This window comes from Lepus europaeus, chromosome 4, assembly GCF_033115175.1.
Source record: "Lepus europaeus isolate LE1 chromosome 4, mLepTim1.pri, whole genome shotgun sequence".
Classification (NCBI taxonomy): Eukaryota; Metazoa; Chordata; class Mammalia; order Lagomorpha; family Leporidae; genus Lepus; species Lepus europaeus.
The window spans coordinates 163,289,156-163,308,361 of NC_084830.1; the positions used below are offsets into that span (position 1 = coordinate 163,289,156).

Genomic DNA, 19,206 nt, shown 5'->3' on the forward strand with positions numbered 1-19,206 from the left:
CGCTAGGGCAGTGTCATCTTGACTGGTGAGAACCATACCACTGACATGCTTATCAATAGCTTGAATAGGACAGGCATCTGCTGTAGTGGTTGGGTTGTCATTTGGGATGCCTGCACCTCGTATTGAGTTGCCTGGTTCAGGTCCTGGCTACTCCTGATCCAGCTTCCTTCTGATTCACATCTGGGCAGCAGCAGATGGTGATTCAAGTACATTAGTCCCTTCCACTGAGGCGGGAGACCTAGACTGGGTTCCAGGCTCCTGTCTTTGATCTAGTCGAACAGCACCTGTTGCAACCATTTGGCTGGTGAAGTTCTCTCTCCATCTCTTTCTGTTTCTCTGCCTTTCGAATAAAAAAAATGAAAATAAATTTAAAAATTTAAAAATAACTTGAATAAGTGTTGAATAAAATAGAACAGATGCATTGTAACATACTGAAAACATCTTCTTGAAGTTTAATTTTTCAGCCTAGCTGTCACTGTCCTGACAGGAAGTCAAATGCCGTTGTAGAAGAATTTGTTACTATCTCACTGAAGTCTAGAATATTGTGAATTAATCCCAGCATACATTGCAGATGGATGCCCGGATGATCCTATACTGCCAAAAATGGCTGTTTTGGTTAATATCACTAAGGAATTAGAGGCAGTGAGAAAAAGTTTAAGTGTGGTTTGTGGGAGGTAGAGTTTTCATTTTATATCATGTTATTTGGTTTGGTCTCTCTCCTTTCTGTTTGAGTAGCTTTTCGTGTGTTCATAGCCATCTCTTGCTCCTGCCTGAGTGTGAGAAGTCCAGGTTGAAGCACTAGGGGAGCAGGTGGACTAGCCAGCAGGTGGGTTTTGAAGCCACTCTTTGGCCAATCTGGACAGTTCGGAGGTCATTTCTCTGTTTTTCCAGAGAGGACTTCTCCAACCTCCTGATTTAGAGGTGTCTGATTGACTTCCAGCATGTGATGGACAGCGAAATTTTGGAGGAGAAAAGAGGCAAAAGAGTTTTTGTCTTTTTTGGTTACTCTAGCGAAATACCTGAGACAGGCTAACTTCATAAGAAAAAAGGTTTACTGAGCTCACAGTTGTGGAAGTTCATGGACTCAACTCTGTTGAGGACTGCATGATGGATGGCATAACAACACAGGAGTACATGTGGGAGGAAGAGATCCTGTCACCAAACAGGAAGCCAGAGAGACTGGGATCCCACAGTGCATTCCCAGGGTACACCTCCAGTTGACCTCCAGTCCTCCCATGGGGTCCCATTTCTTAAAGGTCCCACTTCCCAACATCACCCCACTGAAGCCCAAGTCTCTGATACTCAGACCTATGAGGGACACATGTAACCGCACCATAACTATAGCAGTCTCATGGTTCAGAGTGCATATCTTCATTTAATAGACCCTCTTCTCCCCCTTGTCTTTCAATCCAAGCCTGTAGTGCCTGTAGTCGGTGGTCACAATTAGCTCATGTAAGTCCAGGAGTGACTTTACCTGTGGCTAGATCCTGAGGCTGGGTATTATATTCTCTCCCCACCTGTTAACTGGGTTCCGTTCTCAACCCTAAGTCAGTCACTGTGCTGGGGTGAAGGGCGTAGACTGTCCTCTCCAAAGAGTTGCCCTCTAATAGCTACCTAGCAGGGAGAGGAGCTGTTTCCAAAAGGAAGAGAGGAAGCACTAACAACGGCTTTTCGCACTCTGTTTCATACGTGAGAAGCACAGTGTTTGTGAAAATTTAATTTCCAGAAAGGAGCAGGAATTTAGACTTTTAGAAGTAGGCAGAGTGGTGGACATTTGGCCAGACATTGGAGGGCCTGGGTTCAAGTTCCACCTCTGGCTCCTGACTCCAGCTTCCTGGTATTGCATACCCTAGGAGGCGGCAGATGATGGCTCAAGTGACTGGTCCCTGCCACTGCCACCCACATGGCGGAGGCTTGGATTTGAGTTTCTGGCTCCCAGTTTTGACTTGGCCCATCCCCGACCATTGAGTGAGTGAAGCAGCGGAGGGAGCTCCCCCTCTTTCTGTTTTTGTTTCTCTTTCTGCCTCTCAAATAAACAAAAATGAAAAAATTAAAGAAGGCAAAAAGGAGCCAGTGGTAGATATAAAGGATGTCATAAATGACAACATCAAATTTATATCTTGAAGCTTAAGCTGAGCTCTGTGTGGGAAATCAGCCACTGAAATGGATCTATAAGTAGGGAACCAGGTAATGATCAGAAACTAGTAGAATGACGGAACATGGCACAGAACCAGGAATCCATCTTCTGTCGTGTTTGGATTCCACCCAAGGAGGAGTTCCAGTTCATTGTGGGAAACCAGACAGATGAGTGTTTATGCTACAGCTGATTAAAATAAGCACCAGTCTCCATCGTAGCGTTTGCTGCAAGTGTGCTGTGTTTCGCAGTATGGACCTTGGGTCCTCATTTCCAGCTAGCCTTTGTGCCAAGGTCTTTTCTGGTTATGGCTGAGCCCACCTTCTGCACTCTGGAATTATCATCCTGGCAATCATGGCTTTGAATAGGTGCAGGGATCAAACCTGTTCAGGGTGCATGGGGAGAAGGCTTGCTCCACTACCAGATTCAGGAGGGGCCCCGCATGCAAGGGGGTTGAGAACTGTGCTGCATGAAGGTCACCCCTGGAGCTTCCTTTTGGAGCTCCTCTTCTGGAATTCTCATCTCCTATTACCCCATTTATGCCTGAAATAGCTCTGCCATGTGGTGGGCTCTTCTCAAAACAGATTTATTTCTGAGACTGTCACACTTGAAACATGGAACCTTTTCTTACAAAGATATCTTGTTATCAGTATCATAGTAAATGAGAACAATGCAGTGTTGTTATTTAGACCAATGGTTTTTAAATTTCCCTGTTTAGGGGCTGGTGCTGTGGTGTAGCGGGTAAAGCCGCCACCTGCAGTGCTGGCAACCCATATGGGCGCCAGTTCGAGTCTCAGCTGCTCCACCTCCGATCCAGCTCTCTGCTGTTGCTTGGGAAAGCAGTAGAGGATGGCCCAAGTCCTTGGGCCCCTGCACCTGCATGGGAGAACCCGGAAGAGGCTCCTGGCTTCAGATTGGCACAGCTCCAGCCATTGTGGCCAACTGGGGAGTGAACCAGTGGATGGAAAACCTCTTTCTCTGCCTCTCCTTCTCTATAACTCTTTCAAATAAATAAATCTTTTATTATTATTATTATTATTATTATTATTATTATTATTTGGCAGGTAGAGTTACAGACAGTGAGAGAGAGACAGAGAGAAAGGTCTTCCTTCTGTTGGTTCACTGCCCAAATGGCCGCTACAGCCAGTGCTACGCCAATTCGAAGCCAGGAGCCACATGCTTCTTTCTGGTCTCCCACGCAGGTGCGGGGCCCAAACACTTGGGCCATCCTCCACTGCCCTCCTGGGCCACAGCAGAGAGCTGAACTGGAAGAGGAGCAGCTGGAACTAGAACCTGGCGCCTAGATGGGATGCCGGCACCGCAGGTGGAGGATTAACCAAGTGAGCCATGGCACCGGCCCTAAATAAATAAATCTTAAAAAAAAGAAATAAACTTCCCTGTTTAAAAATAAAAAATGCGTGCTTTTACAGCCTATCTGATTTACGTGTATTGACAGATACTTCTATTTATTGTATATCCTATAAAACAGAAATAAGCTAGGCATTAACAAGATGGAAATTGAACAGATAGATGGATAGTCTTTTTACACCATGATTAATTATCACAACTTCATGTTTGAAAACTTTGGTTTAGGCTGTATGGATTAGATAGACTTTATAAAGTGTAGTGGATTTGTGTCCCTCCCCCATACTGTTTCAAAGGTTCCAGACAGCACAATTGGAAGTACAACCCGTTACTACATTTAGACCGCCATCTTTTCCCTGCTATGTTGTGTCCCCCTGATACTCTTAGGTGAACCGTGCTGAGTATGGGATCACAGTTTTCCCATTGGTTGGTCGCTTACCTCTGTGTCTTGTGAACCCTGAAGCCACAGCCTTTGTTTTTAAAATTAAAACAAAAAGGAAGAAAGCCTTGAAGTTGGGGGACATCTTTAAGCAAAGTTTGGTGGATCTGAAAATATTAGATATTGTTTGTATAACAACTTAAATTATGAATATAGAATAAAATGCAGGACTAAGTTTGTCATGTATTATCTCTAACTGCCCACTAGGAAAGAAGAAAGACTGACATGAAATACACAAAATGCTAACAGTTGTGTGATGGTGATTTTTTTAATAAAAGATTTATTTATTTATTTATTTGAAAAGGCAGAGCTACAGGGAGGCAGAAAGACAGAGAAAGAGAGAGACCTTCCATCCGCTGATTCACCCTCCAAATGACTGCAATGCCTGGGACCTGGCCAGCCAAAGCCAAGAGCCAGGAGCTTCTTTTGGGTCTCCCATGTGGGTTCAAGGGCCTAAAGACTTGAGCCATCTTCCACTGCTTTCCCAGGTGCATTAGCAGGGAGTTGGATTAGAAGTGGAGCAGCTGGGTATTGAACTGGTACCCATATGGGATTCTGGCATTGCAGGTGGCACTTTACCTGCCATGCCACAGTGTTGGCCCCATGAGAGTACATTTTTTTTTAAAAGATTTATTTTTTTGAAAGGCAGAGTGACAGAGAAAGTGGGAAGAAGGGAGAAAAAGAGAGGTATGTTCTGTCTGCCTGTTCACTCGCCTAAGAGGTCCCAACTTCTTGGGCTATCCAGTCCAGAGTCAGGAGCCTGGAACTCCACCCAGGTCTCCCACATGGGAGCAATCCCAGACTTGGGCCATCTTCTGCTTCCACAGGCTCATTAGGGAGCTGGGTAGGAAGTGGAACTTGCTGGGAGCCTGGACTCTGGTGTGGAATGCTGGACTACAACACTGGTCCCCTGTATAGTGATTTTGTTGGTGGCTTTTGTTTCTTTGTTTCCCAGTCTTCAGTGACATAATTACTTTGTTTACAGAACAAAAAATAAGGGACCCACATTGTGGGGTAGTAGGCTAAACTCTGCCTGTGGTGCCTGCATCCCATATGGGCACCGGTTCAATTCCTGGCTGCTCCACTTCAAATCCAGCTCCCTGCTAATGGCCTGGGAATGCATTGGAAGACGTCCCAAGTGCTTGGGCCCCTGCACCCATGTAGGAGACCCGGAAGAAGCTCCTGACTCCTGGCATCAGATTGGCCTACCTACTGCCTTTGCGGCCATTTGAGGAGTTAACCAGCAGATAGAAGACCTCTCTCTCTGTCTTTCTCTCTCTGTAACTCTCTCAAATAAGTTAATTAAAAATAAATAAATAAAAAGTGCCAGAAGCTCTTCAGTTACAAGAATGTTTACATCAGTAGGCAGGGAGAGGAGTTGGAACATAGGTTGGTGTTTCAGACTGCACGGGTATCCCTACCCCATGAAGCTTTGTAATTCCTGCATTGTCAGCTCTCTGAGTTGAAGTATATACTGCTGTGACTGCTGGTCATGCCATGTGGGAAGCAAAACATAGCTGCATTCTTGATGTCTGACTGATAAAAGACAAACAGAAATATTTGAGCTCATTGTTAGGTTTTTTCTTCCCCACGATTGTTGAAGCAGGGAGAACCACACAGCGCTTTTCCTTACTTGGCCTCCATATCCCTACTTCAGTCTTCTCTTTCTCGGTCCCCCAGACCATACTCATTCATGGAAATTATTTCCCTGTTGCTGCTGAAAAAACAATTCAATTCTGATTTGAGATGACCCTGATTGTTTTTCAGTGCTTCTGCCTTAGAAGAAATGAAATCTCCAACAATATTTTGCATCGAGCCAACATATATCAGAACTGTGGTCTGTCTTGGATTTGTGAAAGCCTTGACTGTTTCTGGTTCTGTCAGAAATGAAAAGAAGCCTCGTTTCGGTCTTCAGACACAATCTTGCAGCTCTTGGGTGTGCCTGTGCTTTTGCTGGAATACAACGAATCCTTTTGTCTTCTCTGTGAGACCTTCAGCCTGTATTTCCCCTTGGCTCCTTGGCCGACTGCTATAGTTAACATAAGTGACCCTTCTTGGCAGAAATCAGATTAGGTAATTTTATGATCTCCTAATCCCAGAGGCACCAGTTTGGCTAGTTTGCCATTTTCATTTTTAAATTTTCCATAGAAAGAAGATTTTAAGAACTATTGGCCACTATAATTCTAGTTCATTTTAGTAAAAGTATAGGACAACTTCTATTTAATTTTTTTATTTTTATTTTTTTTGACAGGCAGAAAAAAAAGGCAGAGAAAAATTTTTCGTCTGCTGATTCACTCCCCAAATGCCACAACAGCTAGGGCTAGGCCATGACTGGGCCAGGCCAGGCTCACTCCAGAAGTGCAGATCTCCATCTGTGTGTCCTTCATGGGTGGCAGGGGCCTGCTGCCTTCTGTGGTGCGCATTAGCAGGCAGCTGGATTGGAAACAGAGCCAGAACTCAAACCTAGGCACTCTAATATGGGTTATGGTTATTGTAACTACTGTGCCAAACCTACCCCATATTATAATGTCTTTGACCTGTGAGAATCAATTTCTTTCCCTTTTTTTTTTTTTTTTAAAGATTTATTTATTTGAAAGGTAGAGTTACAGAGAGGCAGAGAGAGAGGTCTTCCATCTGCTAGTTCACTCTCCAAATGGCCACAATGGCCAGAGATGGGCTGATCCAAAGCCAGGAACTAAGAGCTTCTTCCCTAGGAACTTCTTCTGGGTCTTCCACGCGGGTGCAGGGGCTGAAAGATTTGAGCCATCTACTACTGCTTTCCCAGGCCACAACAGAGAGCTGGATTGGAAGTAGAACAGCCAGGACTTGAACTGGCACCCATATGGGATGCTGGCACTGCAGACAGAAGCTTTACCCGCTATATCACTGCGCTGGCCCCAAAACTCAGTTTCTATAATGGGACAGGCATTGTGGTGCAGCCCGTCGAGCCTCAGCTTGGGATTCCCATCCTGTGTCAAAGTGTGTAGTGCAGGTCAAGTTCTGGATACTCTGCTTCCGATCCGGATCATGGGCCTGGAAGGCAGCAGATGGTGGCCCAAGTACTTGAGTTCCTGCCACCCACATGGGAAACCTGGATGGAGTTCCAGGCTCCTGGCTTCAGCCTGGCCCAACCCCCGCTCTTGCAGCTATCTGGGGAGTGAACCAGCAGATGGAAGATTTGTCTATCTGTCTCACTCTGCCTTTCAAATAAGTAAATGAATCTTTAAAATAAAAAGAAATTTCTATGATATTGGCTTTGAGCGTAATAGCTGAACTAGTGTTCACTACCACGAAGAAATAGAATATTCCCATTTTGCCTCCGTGATCTCAATCTCAGGTAATATACTTTTATGAATTAAATATTTGACTTAAATGTAAATCTTGCAGTTCCTGTTAAGAAGCAAGATACTTCATTGTATACGCTCAAGATAAATTCCCTAGAGGCGTTTATGTTTCCAAGTTTTCGTTGAAGGGGCAAGTTCAGGCAGTTAGTGGGTATTTAATGAATGCCGCAAGGGCTTTCTGTATATATGGGGCTGCCTTAACCGCTTTTTCTTTTTTTTTTTTTTTTTATTTTTGACAGGCAGAGTGGACAGTGAGAGAGAGACAGAGAGAAAGGTCTTCCTTTTGCCGTTGGTTCACCCTCCAATGGCCGCCGCGGTAGCGCGCTGCGACCGGCGCACCGCGCTGATCCGATGGCAGGAGCCAGGTGCTTCTCCTGGTCTCCCATGGGGTGCAGGGCCCAAGCACTTGGGCCATCCTCCACTGCACTCCCTGGCCACAGCAGAGAGCTGGCCTGGAAGAGGGGCAACCGGGACAGGATCGGTGCCCCGACCGGGACTAGAACCCGGTGTGCCGGCGCCGCAAGGCGGAGGATTAGCCTAGTGAGCCGCGGCGCCGGCCTTAACCGCTTTTTCTAATACTTTTGTTTTTTTAATTTGTCAGTGTAAATATAACTGACATTCAAGAGTCTAATTTCTCTTTTTTCTTACAGTGCACATTATGACTTGTTAGTTTTTGAACTTCATTGTAAATTCAGTTCAGAAGAAAGGATTGGGACCTAGGCTCCCAATAGGGCCACCCACACTGCCCCGAGTTGAAATGGGGAGTCTTGAGGAGGGGCCTTGGTTCTCTTCTCTGAATACGCATCTGGCTTTAAACTCTGCCCTCAGCTTGATGTTCAGTTTGATATTTTTTAAGATTTATTTATTTATTTGAAAGAGTTAAACAGAGGAGAAGCAGAGAGAGAGAGAGAGAGAGAGAGAGGAGGGAGGGAGGGAGAGAGAGAGAGAGAGAGAAAGAGAGAAAGAGAGAGAAAGAGAAAGAGGTCTTCAATCTGATGGTTCACTACCCAATTGGCCACAATGGTTGGAGCTGTGCTGATCTGAAACCAGGAGCCAGGAGTTTCTCCCAGGTCTCCCACGTGGGTGCAGGGGCCCAAGGACTAGGGCCATCTTCTACTGCTTTCCCAGGCCATAGCAGAGAGCTGGATCGAAAGTAAAGCAGCTGGGTCTTGAACCGGCACCCATATGGGATGGCAGTGCTTCAGGCCAGGGCTTAACCTGCTGTGCCACAGCGCCGGGCCCCCAGTTTGATTCTTTATTGCTGGTCCTCAGTGGACCTCACTTGGACATTGTGATGTTTATAGTTGGTGACACCAGCAGTGCAGACAGCACTGCATAGCACTCAGGTCTGTGCCTGGTACTTAATGAATCCTGGCCTATCTCAGCAACCCTAGACGTAATTATCTCCATGGTGCAGATGAGACAGCAAGTCACAGAGATGAAATAACATATCCAAAGTCAGACAGCTAGTCAGCTTAAAGTGAGCTTCAAATCCGGGTGTTCCATTCGGAGCCTGAGCTCCCATCCCCTGTGCTGCCTCCCCATGGGCCTGGAAAGCCCGTCTGCCCCCAGCATTTCTAGAGGCTATTGAAATTTGCATTTAGCTTCTCAGTATTCTCCTTGGTTTATGTAGCAAATTCAGCAATGTTGTTTCAAACCCATGACCACCTGAACTCACCTCTGAGTTTTGGTCTCATTCCCTCCTGGGAGCAGGCTCTACTGTGTGGATCTGTGAGGCCAGGAAAGGGGATATTGCAGCCAGAGTCTTGAGCCCTTACAGAATCCACACCTTGGGGACATCCCAGAGTCTGTGCTGAGCATGAGAAAATCCAGCCTCCGTAGGACAGGAGACCAAGAAAATGGTAGCAGGAATATCACGAATACTGCTAAATGTGTTGGCTAACAAGGAGGCTGGTATTTGGTGTTTTTATTCAGAGAAAAATTCCTCTTTATTTCTCATGTGTACTGCAGTCATACCTTTTGAAGAGCACAGAATGTGAAGTGAAAAGAAGGATGAGGAAAGAATTTGTGTTTCCTGAATTGACTTTTAAAATATTTATTTGAGAGGTAGAGTTACAGACATAGCGGGGGAGAGACAGAGGGAAAGGTCTTCCATCTACTGGTTTACTCCCCGAATGGCCACCATGGCCAGAGCTGGGCCAATCTGAAGCCAGGATCCAGGAGCCTCTTCCAGGTCTCCCACATGGGTGCAAGGGCAAGCACTTGGGCCATCTTCCACTGCTTTCCCAGGTCATAGCAGAGAGCTGGATTTGGAAGAAGAGCAGCTGGGACACGAACTGGCGCCCATATGGGATGCCAGAGCTGCAGGCATAGGCTTAGCCTACTGTGCCACAGTGCCAGCCCCTGAATTGATTAAAACAAACAAAAAACCAGCCCATTTGTGTGAACCTTGGGCAGGTTCAGGAGCAGAGTAAACACGTTCCTAAACAATTCCAGAGATGATCTGGGCACTTCAGGAGAAGTGGAACTTAGGAGTGCTTCTGGCAGTGGCCTGCACTTGAAGTTACTCCACTGAAGTTCACCTCCGTGACGAGCAGCAGGCTCGAGAATCTGACTCATTGGATCGAGCTGTGGTTTTACCTCCTTTCCTAAGGCGCTGATGTCTCTTTCGGGTGTGTTAAGGCAGAATTGTTAGAACCCAAGAGTGCAGCCTCCTGTGAGTAACCCACAGCTGCTCGTAGCAGCGTTGTTGTACTTGCAGTCCACACATGCAGGATGCTGAAGTGGAGTGCTGTGCAGGAGGCTGGGTGGGGCAGTGAGTTTCCTTGAGGAAACAGGCAGGAAGAGCAGTCCCAATTTAGCTTTGGTTGTTTTCTATATATAACGACTGTTCTCAGCCTGGCTTTCTGTTTTTCTGTCTTTTGAAGGAAAATTGGAAATGATGGATAGAGGTAGATACACTTTTTTGAGGGGTTCCGAGGAGCATGGCCTGGCCCCTTGAGGCGTGATCCTTGCTAGGTGTGTCTCTGTGCTCTGAATCAATGCAGTTGCTGCTCCCAGTCCCATTTCACGAAGGAGGAGACTGGTAAGCCGAACTGCATTTTAGTGTTGAAGGCTCCCAGACCCTTCCTGCACTTCATTAAAGCTGTAGTTACCTGATATGTGAGATTACAGGCTCAGAGTGATGCAAGCCAACGTGGAGAATTCATCTGGTGTGCTGAATATTGACAGTGACTGGGTCACAGTAGCGGTTTCATCTAAAGGTAATTTTTGGCATTGTGGTAATATGTTGTGTAGTAGAGTTTTTGATTCATGTAGATGTCTTCTGTCATCAAGGTACAGCGATTAGACAGCTTCATTTTTGTGAGCCACCAGAGTATTCCTGAAAGTAAGTACGCACCACTGAATTCAGTCAATACATACTGAGTCTGATAATTCTTTGAAGTGCTATTCAGAATGGATGTTGAAGTGTAAACTCTGTGTGCATGACTGGTGGTTCAGAACAGTTCCCTCCACACCGCTGGCAGAGAGTGGCCAACTCGTCCTCTGGGGTGTGTGCCCTGTGTTGCTTTGTTCTTTTTGCCCCAGTGTCTGCCCATCCCTTGAGTTCTTGTCTTCTTGAGAATAGAGGACAGGCAGAGGAGCTGCACTGGGTTAGCAGTCGGTTCTTCTAGGCCCTCTGTTAGACTGATGAAATTCTGTAGTTAGGATTGACTATTATTTGTAATAGGTGACTTGGAATGGAATTGTTAAAAAAGCATTGATTTAATGATAAATGTTTCAGCCTTTCTTTCCCAAGGTGGCAGACCCACAGTTGACATCTAGCTGGAATGGGGGTGGGGAGAGGGAGAGGAGGCAGAGAAGAAGAAGGTGTGTAATTGCTGGTTAGCATCGCCCACAAACTGTATGTCACAGACAAATGGCCGTTGTATTCCTGTTCTCAGCCTCTGAGTTGTTTCTGGAGTGATGCAGGAGTTAACATTCAGACGACCTGGTCAGCTGGGGAGACTTCATTGCATTCACGCAGTGTGCGGAACACATAGCGTGATTGCCTTAGTCACTGTTAAAACCACAGCCTGCAGGACTGCATCCTACCCTGGGACATTCAGAGGCATTTGGGTTATAGATACAGTTATCTAGGATATTTTTAGGAAAACATCGAACCCTCTCAGGAACTTTTCTCCCACTGAGTATGAGTGTTTTTAACTTCATGGTGCTACACACATTTATCAATATGAGTTGACATGTAAATAAATACTCCCTCTGCTTCCAAAACTGTTTCAAAGCAGCGTTTGCTCTGTTCTGATAGCCTCAGGTAAAGTGAATGGGCCTGTGCCACCCATTGGCTGTACTGCGTAATTATATTTCACCAATATCAGTGCTAGTCTTAGAGAGTACTTGCTGTGCGCTGGATGTTCTGTTGGGTGTGCTACGTGTATCATCATATTTAACCCCTGTAAGAAGCCTCTGGGGAGCACATAGATGGATTGATTATGTTGCTAAGGAAGCTGAGCTTCAAAACTCCTCACTTGCAGAGTTTGTTCCAGAGTTCTGGAAGAGCCCAGCTTTGGGTGCCACAAGTTTACGTCTGCTGAGGACTACTTGTCTTGTAAGCTTCAGGCTCCTCCAGTCCTGGTTCTGGTCCCGGGTAGAAACAGTCAGTGATCTGCATTTTAATAGTTGAGAAGACAGAAGTTAAGGAACCTGCCCCCAGGTCACGTAGTAGGTGGTAGAGGCTGGCTCCAAGCCCCCTTCAAGCTTGGGGCATGCGATTACCAGTGGGTTTTTCTGGAGATCTGAAGATGCTGCCTCATGCAAATATTCTGTTACTTATACTTAATTTGCAATTCTGTGTTTTTCTTAGTGTTCAGATAGGGCCTTTCTTGCTTTAATAAATTTTCACAGTACCTTTCATTATAGTTAAGGTTTTTTGAAGTGCTGGTACACTGAATATATGTATATATAATTAAGCATTAATCTGAATTGGAATGCTAATGTGAAAACCTACCTAGTAAGCTGACAGTCTCTGATCTGACCCATTGGGGGCCTCTCAGGCATGTGAATCCAGAAAGGAGAGGCAAAGGGGAATGTGGGAGACACCTGAGTGCCGGTGGGTGCGGCGGGCATGTAGACATTCCGACTGCTGGTCAGTGCTGGTATCTGTTCGTCTCGTTCTGGAACAGTGACCCCAAAAGTCAGCTCACTGAGCGCCTGCTCCACCCGTTGAGGCCGTGCATTCTGGCACCGAGAGATGAGGTGCAGTCATGCACTGTTAAATGGATTAAGCAGACACTGTTAATGCAAATATGAAAAAACAATTCTGGGCATTTTGTTTCCCTTCCTCAGTGTGCATGGATGTGCCTTTCACGCTTGTTGGGTCTTTTTCCTCAGAGTTTGGAAAATAGTAAGTTTTCATTGTGCTTGTATGTTAGTTCCCTTTAAGCTGGAAACTAGCTACTAATGTAGAAATAAGTTATCTAGGTAATTGTATTTCATGATTTATGAATCTACTCTACAGTAAGTATAAAACCAGAGGGTTTAAATTCAAAATTATACATCTTTAGAAATTAACTTAGTGGCAGTTAATAAAATAATGAAAATTATGTATTAGTGTGGATAAATAGAACTGAGGTATCCTAACAGAGTTTATAGTGAGCATTGACCAAGTGAAGTAGCTATGGAATAAATCTGAAACTTTGTAATTATCAGCAGCACTGATATTATTTATTATTTCAGCGTTCAGTACAGCTTTTCCAGATTTCATACATACTGGCAAATTAATAGTAATGATTATCTTAGAAATATTACTTGTAGCTTTCATAGCTATCAAGAAAGATAGCCATAATTTTTTTTTTCTGGGAAGAAGATGCAGTTTACAGATGGGAAGGGGGGAAGGATTAATGAGAAAGCTCCTTACTATGTTTGGCTGTAGGAGCAAAGTGAACATGGAAGGCAGTCACAGCTAATGGGAGCAGCCTCATCCCTGTCCTGTGGTCCCAGGAATATTCTCATTTGTGAATGGCGAACAGGTTCCCTTCGTCTTCACTAAATTTGTTAATACCTAATTTAGATGGAAGCGTGTTTAGTGGCTGTGTGTGAGAATGCAATACAAACTGAGCTCTTAAATTGAGTTAAAAATTGAAAGTGTGACATCAGGGAATTTTTAAATTCTCATGGGGAAAAGGATAAACCCAAAGGAATTGAGAAGCATTGAAGTAAAGGAAATGTTGGAATGCTTTGTACTCACTTTAAAAAAATATTTTTAAAGGTTTTCTCTCTGCAGTTCATAACTGATTGAAGGTCTTTTTCTTGATTTTTTATTTCTTTCTGAGGAAATATTTCTGGACTTAGATAAGAGTTTTGGAGAACACGATTTATTCTTCAGAATGAGTTTGACTACAGTGTATAAATCCTGCAGTCCTGGAGGTTCCTCAGCTGAGAAAGTGTCGCACTCATTTCCTTAGAGTAAGAAAATTCCTTTGGGTATGGGGAGTACATAAGAACATGTTAGTAAGAATTGAAATGATCAGTTCTGTGATTTTCTGTGATAATAGTATAACTCAAACAAAGTCAGTGGAACTGTGGTTTGTCTTTCTGTTGTAGAGAAGTCAGCATGTGGCGATGCAGTCACAAACCCGCATTCCTGTAGCTGCGGTGGAAACACAAGTGTTCCTCCTGGTTGCATCAGGAATTCCTGTTTATGTCTGCAAGTTAGTACATAGACTTGTAGCCCCCAAAGGAGAAAAGAGTCAATCTTTCTGAATTAGCTTGTATTAACATACTCTTTGTCTTTGGATGGACTAGATCTTTAATTCTTGTTGAATCATAAGCAAAATTTTAGGAGCCGGCGCTGTGGTGCAGCGGGTTAAAGCCATGGCCTGAAGCGCCGGCATCCCATATGGGTGCCGGTTTGAGTCCCGGATGCTCTTCTTCCTATCCAGCTCTCTGCTATGGCCTGGGAAAACAGTAGAAGATGGCCCAAGTCCTTGGGCCTCTGCACCTGCATGGGAGACCCGGAAGAAGCTTCTGGATCCTGGCTTTGGATTGACGCAGCTCTGGCCGTTGCAGCCATATGGAGAGTGAACCAACAGATGGAAGACCTCTCTCTGTCTCCACCTCTCTCTGTACCCCTGACTTTGAAATAAATAAAATAAATATTTTAAAAATATAAGCATAACATTATTGAAAAGTCAGCATGAAATACTCTGTCAAGGTAGTCTAGCTTCAGCTCACTATGCTGGAAGAAATAGTAAGAGGGGCAGTGTTGCAGATAAGACTTGATTAGGGCCCACTTACTAACATTTGTGATACCACATTAATTAGTTTCTGAAAATATAGTGATGTTCTGTGCTGTCTGTGTGCAAGATGTTAGTTCTCCCAAACTGCTACCTAAAGTTACACTGCCGGAGAGTTGTACTCTGAGGACATTGATGTGCTAGCTCTCTTGGGCTGGCGCTGTGGCATAGTGGGTAAAGCAGTCACCTGCAGTACCAGTATCCCATATAGGTATTGGTTCGTGTCCCAGCTGCTTCACTTCCAGTCCAGCTCTCTGCTATGGCCTTGGGAAGCAGTAGAAGATGGCCCAAGTGCTTGGGCCCCTGCACCCATGTGGGAGACCTGCTAGAGGCTCCCGGCTTCAGATCAGCCTAAGTCCGGCCATTGTGGCCATTTGGGAAGTGAACCAGTGGATCAAAGACCTCTCTCTCCTTGCTTCTGCCTCTGCCCTTCTGTAACTCTGCCTTTCAAATAAATGGAGAAATATTTTTTTTAAAAAAAGTCTTGAAGTTGAATTTTTAATAAAGGTATTTTAAATTGTGAAAATGTTTAAATTTTGAAATCCTATAACAGTTTTAAAAAGTCATATTGCTGCCCTAATTTAGTAAGAAAAAGAATTAGACAGTTCGAATGTATACAGTGGCCACTTTTTAGAATCCACTCTAACAGCTTCTTGATGAAGGACAGAAACTTACTGAGGCGGTGTGAAGACAGCCTGTTCTCACCATGACTGAACTTTAGCTGGAGAGCAGAGTTCCAGTGGAGCAGAAACGACATTAGAGAACTGAAAAGTCATTCTTCAGGTTCCTGCTTGCATCTTCCTGCAGGGTCAGGTCCAGACCTGGGCCCAGGGTATTGGAAAAGATGTAGTTGGCCACAGGCCTCAGAAGGACCATTTGTGCTGACCTGAGAATCTATCGTCACTGTCAGTGTCTCCGTTGGCTGTTAGTCATCATTACCTGTTTACTTCCAAGGTATTTAACTTGACACTCCCTATGAGAGTAAACAGTACTTTTCAGTTTCTGAACGTTTGAAATAGGCATGTAGTTCAAATGGAGTGCAGTGGCCAGGACACTGCCATCCTTTGGTGCTTCTGCCACCTGGCAGGCTGCCCCTTCTTGGCCTCCTCATGTGGTTCTTCTGTCCTCCCCCCAAGCCAGAGAGTGTCCTGAACCTCTGTCCCCCGCCTCGTCTCATCCCACATGGTGGCTGGGAAACCATCTGAATGTTGACTCCCCAGTCTTTATTGCCAGCTCAGCCTCTTCTAATTCCAGACCCAAGGTTACTTACCTCTTCGCCATCTTCTCAAATATTCACAGCAAGGTGTCCTTCAGCTTGGTTTCATCTGATTTTGTGAACTGAGTCTAACTATAAGAATGTTTTTGACTGGAGTATAGCATGGTGACGTGGTGTGCCTCTTGTCTGTCATGTCAGTAGGTACACTTTGTCTCAGGATTGGTGATGCTAATTTGGATCAATTGGTTGACATCAAACCTACCAAATTCCCCAATTCTTTTTTTTTTTTTTTAAGATTTATTTATTTATTTGAAAGGCAGAGTTACAGAGAGGCAGAGAGAAAGAGAGAGGTTGTCATCATTTTGATCCTTAAATTGTGCTACGTTTGGCTAAGATGAATTCTGTTTGCCAGTTTTGGTGGACAAAGGAGGTATCTTTTCTTTAATATAGTCAGGCATTCGAGGAGGTAAAGAAGTCTCCTGGTAACTGTGTAACAGAGGAAGGGTTAGTGGTACAGAAATAGAGGCCTCAGGCGTCCCAGGGTTACAGCCTTTTCCATCTGGCTTAGCTGTGCTGAGGCAGAGCTGATACTGGGCCCATCTGTCCTCAGTTCATTCCTATCCTGAATAGTAAAATTTGACATAGTCTAGGAAGGCTTGTGTTTGTCACTTCAGCAGTGAATCGCAAATTAGTTGATCACCAGGAGAGTTTTGTTTTGTTTTACCGTATTTTATTTTGGTCTTTTTTTTAGTACAACTTCCAGATCTAGTTAATCAGATGATCTTTTTTTTTTTAAAGATTTATTTATTTATTTGAAACTCAGAGTTACACAGAGAGAGAAGGAGAGGCAGAGAAAGAGAGAGAGAGAGAGAGAGAGAGAGAGAGGTCTTCCATCCGATGGTTCACTCCCCAGTTGGCTGCAATGGCCGGAGCTGCTCCGATCCAAAGCCAGGAGCTTCTTCCAGGTCTCCCACAAGGGTGCAGGGGCCCAAGGGGTTGGGCCATCTTCTACTGCTTTCCCAGGCCATAGCAGAGAGCTGAATGGGAAGTGGAGGAGCCGGGACTAGAACCTGCGCTCATATGGGGTGCCGGCGCTTCAGGCTGGGGCGTTAACCTGCTGTGCCACAGCGCTGGCCCCTAATCAGATGATGTTTTTAAATTTAATTCTCTAGTCATAACACTTGAAAGTTTCTCCTTTGTTATCATTTAGTCTATAGTTTGGAAACAGGTTTGTCCATTCAGCAAGTACCTGAGTGGACAGTTTCTCTGGTCAGTTGTGTTTAATTGAGTGCAGGCTTGCTGGGCCTAGAGGTGTAACCTGTGGTTTCATTGTGTGTGGCCATGTATTAGGTTTGTTGTACTCATTTCTGCTTTTGGTTAAACTAGACTAGCCTTAAACTAGAAGAATGTGTTGTCCAAGAATGAAAGATCAGACTAGTAATTGAACGGTTCCCTGTTTTTTATGACAGGTGACATTAAAAAAAAAATGATGGGGAGGAGTGGAAAATAATCTGATAGGGACAAAAGATTGCCTGGCTCCTGATTTCTGGCAGGAAGCGAATGTGTTTGATGTCCACCTCCTGCTTTTCAGCCGTTAGTTACCCAGAGGCAGTATAGTATTTGGGTCCTGCACGTGAAGAAGGTGTGCACTGTCGCAGTACTGTTTCTGTCAGACTTGCTTAAGTTCTGCCATCTACAAAAGCATGGAACTTAACCTTTGCTTAAAGAAAAAAAAAAAATGGAGAAAAGCTGTTCTATGAACCACATTTGCTTAAAACAACAAAGATTAGTTATACCTGTAGAAAAGGAGTCAGATTTGGGGAGTGTATTCTCCAGCTGAAAGGGACTATACAGGTAACTTGATTTGCTGTAAACTCTGGTTCACTTCAAAGATGAAAATAGGAAAAATGGATGTTGGGCTGTTCAGAGTATAGGCACACATGCACAATATGTATCCTTTGGTGCAGTTTCATATTGTGTTTTCCCAAGTGTGTTGGTGTCTCTTATTGTACCTAATACAAGATTATCTGTCATCATGAGCATTCTTAAGTTCTCTAGTGCATTGGATATAGTATGAAGTTTATTCATTGAAGATGACATTGGGCTGCTGTTAATAATAATTTACTCTAGAGATCAGAAAGTAGGCAGAGACAACCTCAAGAAGCTAAAATGTAGCTAGAGAAACAGTTCTTTGGGGGCCAGCACTGTGGCATAGTGGATAAAGCCACTGCCTGCAGTGCTGGCATGCCATATGGGCGCCGGTTCAATTCCTGGTTACCCCACTTTGATCCAGTTCTCTGCTGATGTGCCTTGGAAAGCAGCAGAAGATGGTCCAAGTTCTTGGGCCCCCTCCACCCATGTGGGAGACCTGGAAGAAGCTCCTGGCTCCTAGCTTTCGTCCGGGTCAGCCCTGGCCATTGTGGCTATTTGGGAAGTGAACCAGAGGATGTAAGATCGCTCTCGCTCTCTCTCTCACTCTCTGCCTCTGCCTCTCTCTAACTCTGCCTCTACCTCTCAAATAAATATTAAAGAAAAAGTTTTTCTTTAATTATTTAGTATTTTGTTATGTTCTGATGTTAAAGCCAGTATACTTTTAGAAATAGGTGTTTCATATGCCTTTGGTTGAAAAGGAAAAAAGAAACTTGTAGTTGCTGCTACTGTTAAATACCTCTGATATGTGGCAGGTGTCGTGGCACAGCCAGTTAAGCAGCCACTGTGACACCTACATCCATCTCAGAGTGCTGGTTCAAGTCCTGGCTGCCTCACTTTTGATCCAGGTCCCAGCACATACATCCTGGGTATCCACCCATGTGGGAGATGCAGATGGGGTTCTGTGCTACTGACATCAGTCTCACTTGACCCTGACTGTTTCAAGTATTTGAGGAGTAAATCAGTTAGTAGAGGGTGGATATCTATCTCTGTCTCTATTTCTCTCTCTCTGACTGTTACTCTGCCTTCTAAGTAGATGAAAATAAATACATACTAAAAATATCTTCTAGGTAACTGCATTGTTTATCCTTAACAAATAACAGAAATGTGCATTCTTAATTTTCTTAACAGTACACAGGCAGATATATTTATCCCCATTTTCAGATGTAAAAAAAATTAAGATAATTACAGAAATCAAGTTGAAGTCATTCAGTAGAGGAAAAACCTTTGAATTCAAGTGGATATATTACAAAGAAAAATATTATGAAGTTAGAGTTTAAAAGATTTAAGTTACCCATAATTTTACATCCCAAAATCAAACACTTTTTATTATTTAGGGGATATCGGTGCTGGTGCTATGGCTCAGCAGGTTAAAGCCGGCATCCATATGGGTGCCAGTTTGAGTCCTGGTTGCTCCATTTCCTATTCAGCTCCCTACTAGTGCGCCTGGGAAGGCAGTAGAGGATGGCCGAACTCCTTGGGTCCTTGCACTCACATGGGAGACCTGGAAGGAGCTCCTGGCT

General features: G+C 44.5%; 1 protein-coding gene across 5 annotated transcripts in view; it reads left to right on the top strand.

The window, feature by feature from the left end:
• MCC (MCC regulator of WNT signaling pathway) overlaps positions 1–19,206 on the top strand; it is a 446,585-nt gene that overhangs the window by 232,015 nt on the left and 195,364 nt on the right. Inside the window, exon 1 of one of the 5 annotated variants that reach the window (XM_062189311.1) lies at positions 3,424–3,474. The exons of the other annotated variants lie outside the window; for them this stretch is intronic. Within the exon in view, the coding sequence (XP_062045295.1) occupies positions 3,439–3,474 (36 nt within the window). The 5' untranslated portion in view covers positions 3,424–3,438. Of the gene's footprint in view, positions 1–3,423; positions 3,475–19,206 lie in introns of those variants that run through there. 5 annotated transcript variants of the gene reach the window in all.